At 46.5% G+C, this 7,543-nt stretch overlaps 1 protein-coding gene across 2 annotated transcripts in view; it reads left to right on the top strand.

Moving 5' to 3' along the window:
• The first annotated feature begins 2,316 nt into the window (after positions 1 to 2,316).
• Positions 2,317 to 7,543, top strand: part of vapa (VAMP associated protein A) — an 89,268-nt gene continuing 84,041 nt past the window's right edge. For both annotated transcript variants that reach the window (XM_033019823.1, XM_033019822.1), the window contains exon 1: positions 2,317 to 2,459. In XM_033019823.1, coding sequence (XP_032875714.1) covers positions 2,402 to 2,459 — 58 coding nt within the window. In that variant the 5' untranslated portion in view covers positions 2,317 to 2,401. The remainder of the gene's footprint in view (positions 2,460 to 7,543) is intronic.

Here is a 7,543-nt window from a genome sequence, read left to right as displayed (position 1 = left end):
AATCCCCTCTCAATCTCCTAATGTGTGGGTATATTCACCCTGAGAGTTAAAAATCTAATGAAGAATCTTCCACATTAAACATTTCACTCCATTGCTCTTTCCACAAATTCTGCTTGATCTGAGGGGTGATTGCAGTATTTTCAGTATTTTTCTTTCGGACACTGAGTTAATGTTTCAGATATCTGACCATTTCATCGGAACACAGTAGGTCATGAGCATCATGATCTTTCCTTGAAGATTTTCCCCCCTGAATCTCCTTGTTGCAAGGAGTTTAAAAGAGAACACAAAGTACTGGCGTAACTCAGCGGATCAGGCAGTGTCTGTGGAGGGAATGGTTTTGGATTGGATCTATCTTAAGATTGATTGGGATAGGGTGGCGATCGCTGGAAAAGGCATGGATGGACACAAAATGTTGGAGTAACTCAGCAGGACTGACAACATCTCTGGATAGAAGGAATGGGTGACGTTTCGGGTCGAGACCCTTCTTCAGATTGTCAGGGGAGAGAGAAAATCAGAGACGAGGAAATGTAAGATGTGAAACCGAGATACAGGGGATGGAGATCAAGGAGAAGGTAGAATAGATCCTCTTCTTCTTCTTATCGAGTACACACACAAGATTTGAAGTTGTTCAGCCAGAGATGAACACACTTCTCGGCATCTGCATACAATGGTGTCTGTCTTGTCGTTTCTTGTGCTTCTTGTGCGTGGTGGTGGTGGTGGTGGTGGTGGAAAGATTGGTGGAAACAGGGCCGTGACGTGAATGCTCTTTCCTTGACCCCAATAGATCATTGTTAGCTAGGAAAATGTAACAACAAAGCAAACATAAATAAAAGGCATGGGTCAGGACAAAGTCTGGCAAATGATAAAGAGATACAAGGAAGTGCAGATGCTGGTTTATACTAAAAAGATGCAAAATGCTGGAGAAACCCAGCAGGTCAGCATCTATGGAGAACATGAATAGATTATATTTTGGGTTTGGGGCCCTTCTTAAGACTGATTCCTGTTTCACATTCTCCTGAGATGCTGCCTGACCAGCTAAGTTACTCCAGCACTGTGTCTTTCTCTCAAAGTGATAGGTGGATACAGATGAGGGGGGGGACAGATGGGTGGAGTAAGTGCCAAAGCCTAAGAGGTTGAAAAGACAGAGACTTCTTCTTCTTTAACTGGCAGAAGGGTGAAGTGACAAAGGCTAGAGGTTTAAAGCACCCGCTTCTCCTTCACCTTAATACTATGCATGTTTAACCTTTTTTTTAAATTTCAAAATAGACTTTATTCAAGTAATAAATATATACAATACATGAATCGTGCGAAAAATTCATCCGACATTTTCGGAGGCTATACAAATAGTTCAATACAGTCTATACATTTCTCAAATTTCACAAATGTTTAACCATCGTATGGGCGGATATCCACCCACCTGCTCGCTCCAACTCGAGTGGGCTCGCGGGTCTGGGGCTGATGCTCTATCATCTTTGCTAGGCTGAGGGTTTGGGGCAAAGATCATAATATCTTTGAAGAAGGGTTTCGGCCCGAAACGTTGCCTATTTCCTTCGCTCCATAGATGTTACTGCACCCACTGAGTTTCTCCAGCATTTTGTGTACCTTCATAATATCTTTGGTTTGGGGATCGATGTGAGTGTGTGCACGCTGGCTTGGAGTCGGGACGTGGTGTGTGCTGCCGGTGCTGGCTCGAAGGGCCAAATGGCCTACTCCTGCACCTATTGTCGATTGCGTGCGCGCACGCTAGCGGGTCTGGGACATGCGTCGGCGCGAGTGCGCGCACGCTGGCTGGTGTGGGGCGGCGTGAGTGCGCGCACGCTGGCTGGTGTGGGGCGGCGTGAGTGCGCGCACGCTGGCTGGTGTGGGGCGGCGTGAGTGCGAGCACGCTGGCTGGTGTGGGGCGGCGTGAGTGCGCGCACGCTGGCTGGTGTGGGGCGGCGTGAGTGCGCGCACGCTGGCTGGTGTGGGGCGGCGTGAGTGCGCGCACGCTGGCTGGTGTGGGCCGGCGTGAGTGCGCGCACGCTGGCTGGTGTGGGGCGGCGTGAGTGCGCGCACGCTGGCTGGTGTGGGGCGGCGTGAGTGCGCGCACGCTGGCTGGTGTGGGGCGGCGTGAATGCGCGCACGCGGGCTGGTGTGGGGCGGCGTGAGTGCGAGCACGCTGGCTGGTGTGGGGCGGCGTGAGTGCGCGCACGCTGGCTGGTGTGGGGCGGCGTGAGTGCGCGCACGCTGGCTGGTGTGGGGCGGCGTGAGTGCGCGCACGCTGGCTGGTGTGGGCTGACGTCCCGCAGAGGGGAGAGGGAGGGGGGGGGAAGGGGGAGGGGGAAGAGGGTGGGAAAAAAAATCGGATAAAATAAGCGTCGGGCGCCATCAGGCAGCAACTCGGTGTTCCTGTGAGCCGACAATGGCCAAACTCGAGCAAGTGCTGATACTAGAACCGCCCATCGAGCTCAAATTCAAAGGTGACGGCGACGAACTTTTATTTATATAATTTTAAATTATTTATAATGATGTGAAATGCATTTAGTGAGCGGTTCGCGGCGTTGGGCTTGTCGCTCTGGCGTTTATTTGCAGCTGTTATTACTTTTCTCCTATCTTCTTGCTGGCCGACAGCCGGGGGCGGGTGAGGGGGAGGTGGGGTGCTGTCCAAGCTCGGGCCTCAGCTCCAGCTCCAGCCCCGGGCCGCAGCCAGCGTGTGAGCCGCCGGCTCTGACTCAGTCCCGCCGGGAGCCGCCATTTTGGCCTTGCCGAGTGGGCCTAGTCCGTGTGCCCGGCGCCGCGGTGCCTCGTACACAGGAGCTCCCGGCTCCAGAGGGGCTCCGCTCCCCGCCCCAACGGGATGGCCTGTCAGGAGCTGGGGGTTTGGGGGAGCTGGCCCGTTTGTGATGCGGAGCGGCTGCGGGCACAAGTGGGGACACCAAGTGCATTTACCCCCGTCCTTCACCCATCTCTTGCACAAATACCCCCACCCCCTCCTTTTTATTTCCAGACCCATCTCTCAATTTATCTCCATGGGGTGTTGGAAATATCTAGGTGATTTCAACCTTGAAATGCTTTATTGAAAATAAAATCCGTGCAACTGCATGGTGAGAATAATCGAGAGTTCGTTCATTTTGGTGCATTATTTGCGTGAATGTTTTGTGGGATCATACCTACTCCGCGGTAGAAATACTAAAGGTTTAAATATTTCGATTGATTTTCCTTTTCCAGTTTGTGAAAAAATATTCTTAATATCTCGGAGTGTGTCGAGCCAATCGATTGGATGCCTTAAGTATGGTCGCCTTAATGGAGTAAGGTTCTCTGCTGAAGCTGGAAACAGTTTGTGTTACAGAGTCTGGAGGCTTCGTAGGGTCAGGGTAAAAATAGTCTTGTCAAAATTTTATTTTCAAGACGCTATGCCAAAATTGGGCCATGGCTAATTGATGAGGAGAAACTCAGTACTACACATTCTATTTGGCTGCCTTAATAAGACATGACACTGGCGGTCTCATGAACTGTACACCATGGTAATGCCTAGCTCCGCCCAAAGTGCCAACGAGGCTGTTGGAAACGCAACTGAGCTGCAATCCATGCCCTTTGACACCAGGTGGATTATATTTCTTCTCAATATCACTAGGCTTCATTCCAAAGAACTGATCCAATACACGCATTTTGTGCTCTTGTAAATTAATTACAGACAGGATTTAAGTTTTAATGTTTAAATTTGTGCGACTAACTTGGAAGGAAAAGTTAGGGAAGATATGTGTCATGTGTAACATTATAAATTTTGGATAAGAAAACCCATCAATATTAAAGATGCAAAGGAGATTTATGCTGATTTGCTAGTAGCTATTTACTCCCATATTTATTCTGTCTCTTATGTAATTTTGAAATTTTACACTTTCATTTATATTTATTTTAAGAGTGCATCTCTTGTGTGATTTAAATCACTATTTGGCTAAACAGTTTGATAATTGTAGCACTGCAGATTTCACATAAATGTGCATCTTGACCTATATTAAAATTATATTTCTAATTCTATTGCCACTAAACTGGACTGTATGTACGAAAGTAATTTCACTGTGCGTTTGCACATGTGACAATAAAAGCACTATAGAAGGATTAGTGGTGGAACGCAGGATTTGTGTTGCTGGAATTTGGAATTTCCTTATGAAACTCCCTGCCTTTCCATCTCTTGTTCAAGGAATATATTTTAAAGAAGCAGTTAATACCAAGGGACAGAAAGTAGGAGGCTAATATGGTAATGATTGGAATGTTTAAGTTCTCCATGGAGTTTGAAAGTTTAAGTTTCGCGATTATATGTATTGTGAACAACCCTTGTGATTGAAAGGATATTGGATGCGATGGCAAAGTTATGAATAGTTCATTCATGTAGTTTATGTTGCTTGGATGATGTAACAAATACGGAAAGCAGTTAGGATGGGAACTGAATGAGATAATTTTGGTTCGGATCTTTATTTACAAAGTATTGCAACTCAAGCAAGAGACGATGGACTCGTATAATTTTTGAAAGCTATATCACTGAAAATTTATTTTCCCAGCTCACTGCTGTTGTATCCTTGATTCAGCTTGATTTTGAAACTGTTAACTACACCTTTTTGTTAATTTTAGATTAGAGACTTGTCACTGAAGAGACGTGTGTATTACACTTTGGATTAATGCATGTATATCTTGACTCATTCAAGCTTTGGTTACGAATTTACCTATTGTGCATGTCACCATCAAGTAAATATCTATCCCCAACTGCTTTTGAGATATCAACCAATAGAAGGAATCCTTACAAAGCAGTTAAGTAAAGAGATCTAGGATATTGAAACAAGGGTAATATGATTCCCTTGTTATTTTCCATCTTCATTTGGAGTGCACTGGAAAAACTGAACCTGCACAGAACTTTGAAATAGGTCTACTCAAAAATTCCCCCTCCTTTGAGTGAAGAAATTTCACAATCTCAGCTGTAAATGGCATATCCCATCTTCTGTGACTGATTGTTCAAAAGGGAACTGCAGATGCTGGAATATCGAAGGTACACAAACTTGCTGGAGGAACTCAGCGGGTGCAGCAGCATCTATGGAGCGAAGGAAATAGGCGACGTTTCGGGCCGAAACCCTTCTTCAGACTGATGGGGGGTGGGGAAAGAAAGAAGGAAAAAGGGAGGAGGAGGAGCCCGAGGGCGGGCGGATGGGAGGGTGGGAGGAGACAGCTAGAGGGTGAAGGAAGGGGAGGGGACAGCACAGGCTAGCCAAATTGGGGGAATTCAATGTTGATGCCATAAGGGCGCAAGGACCCCAATTTGGCTAGCCTGTGCTGTCCCCTCCCCTTCCTTCACCCTCTAGCTGTCTCCTCCCACCCTCCCATCCGCCCGCCCTCGGGCTCCTCCTCCTCCCTTTTTCCTTCTTTCTTTCCCCACCCCCCATCAGTCTGAAGAAGGGTTTCGGCCCGAAACGTCGCCTATTTCCTTCGCTCCATAGATGCTGCTGCACCCGCTGAGTTCCTCCAGCAAGTTTGTGTACCTTCTGTGACTGATTATTGGTTCTAGGCTCTCCAGTCTTCCCCGTAAAAAAAGTTTCAGTGGGATTGCCTTCTTTCATTCTTCTAAATGTTAAGAGTGAACTGATTTGCCATAATGCTGAGAGGGGTCAAGGAAAGAGAGTTCACGTCGCGGCCCTGTTTTCACCAATCTTTCCACCACCATGCACAAGAAGTGCAAGACAGACACCATTGTATGCAGATGCCGAGAAGTGTATTCAGCTCTGGATGAACAACTTCTAATCGTGTCTTTGGCTCGATAAGACAAATTTATTTTCTGAGAACTATTTTCTGCACACTGTACCTTTCCCTTCGCTCTATTGAATGAGGTTGACGATTATATTTATGGTATATCTGATCTGTTTGGATAGCATGCAAAATAATGTTTTTCACTACCTCAGGACATGTGATAATAATAAATAGAATACAAACATAGTCTAATCATATCCTACCGGCTTAATCTGCAAACTTAGTCTAAGCGGTCCAGTCTGAAGAAGGGTTCCAACCTGAAATGGCACCTGTTAATTTTCTCCAGAGATGCTGCCTGACCTGCTGGGTTGTTCTAGACCTTTGTGTCTATCTTATTCTACTCAATCTCTCTTCAGTTTTACTATCTGGAATTAGTCCAGTGAAATTGTAGTAAGCACCGCCTTTTTACGGAGGCCGAAACTGTATGTAATGCTCTAGCCAAACGTCTCTGCAAGATTCTGCTCAACTGTAGAGGACGTTGTTAGTTGATGTATCCTTGTGATGAAGGCTTGCCTGTTATTTGCCTTTCTAATTGTCTGCTGAACCATCAAAGTGGCATCCAGTAACTTTTGTACAACGGCATTTGATTCTCTTTGAACATAACTTTGGTTTCAATCTCAAATGTTGCTTTGTTTTGTGTGCTCAAGTGGATGACCTTGCATTTTCCATATCATAAATTGAAGGATTAAGAAATAAATAGGACACATTTAATGCTACACCATGTGCAGTAAAATTGGATTGAGAGTGATAGAAGTTTAAATAGTTTTTAAAACGTCACCATCTTCAATTGACTACTGAAAGGATGAGAATCTACATTCATATAGTTAAATTTCAGTACCAGATTGTATTTGACAATAAACAATCAGCATACGGTTAAAATCGTACCATTGGTTACATCGGCAAGTTTTTACTTACTTCAGTTTTGCAACATTCAGTGCATGCAAATATGAGGGAGATTTTCTAGTACAGGTGCACAACCTTTTATCCGAAAGCCTTGGGACCAGACACTTTTCGTAATTCGGAATTTGTCGGCCTTCGGAATGGAAATTTTTTAGCGTAGATTTTAATGGCTGGCTCAGTGGTAGAGTGCTCGGCTCATATCCGCAAGGTCGTGAGTTTGCGCCTTGATCCCGGCAGTTCCTCGGTCGCGAGTTTGAGTCTTCAATGTAGTTTTTTCTTGCAGAATAAATGTCTGTATGAAATGCAGTGTGTTGAAAGAATTCCTGAATTTGTAAATGTGACCGCAGCATTGAATCACCTCTCGCACTCATGTCACCCTAGCGGGGCTACATGCCCTTAGGCGGCCAAAGGTGACATTTTCACACTCTTATATCCGTGTGCAGCAGAGGCGACGTGCGTTTGGCGCCAAACGTGAGCTTTGGTGTGCAGATGACATCCTGGAAAAAAATGTCCGGTTTCTTCCAGGTAGGCGATATACCCTCCTGGGCAATATACCCTCCACTTCTCTTTTATGAAGGGGATTTAGTTCCCCTTTCTTCCAGGACCGACCGGAGGTTCCGCTGTCACCTCTGCGGGCCGCCCTCGGTGAACGTCCTGTCTCCCTGTCCCTGGGATAGTAGGGGGCGATCAAACAGCACAATACCCCCTCCCCCTCCAACTCCAGAGGAATCCGCTCCCCGATGGGCCGCTACGGCGACAAGTGGCAGTTCGCCCACAGCCCGAGCTGCGCGACCCCAAGAACAAGACGTACCTTGCACACCATCAGCTTCTGCCCATACGGGGAGCGTGTTCCTCTGGAGTTGGAGCGGGG

The sequence above is a fragment of the Amblyraja radiata genome, chromosome 4, assembly GCF_010909765.2.
Source record: "Amblyraja radiata isolate CabotCenter1 chromosome 4, sAmbRad1.1.pri, whole genome shotgun sequence".
Lineage (NCBI taxonomy): Eukaryota > Metazoa > Chordata > Chondrichthyes > Rajiformes > Rajidae > Amblyraja > Amblyraja radiata.
The sequence above is the reverse complement of the archived record's forward strand: the minus strand, read 5'-3'. Positions and strand labels throughout refer to the sequence as shown.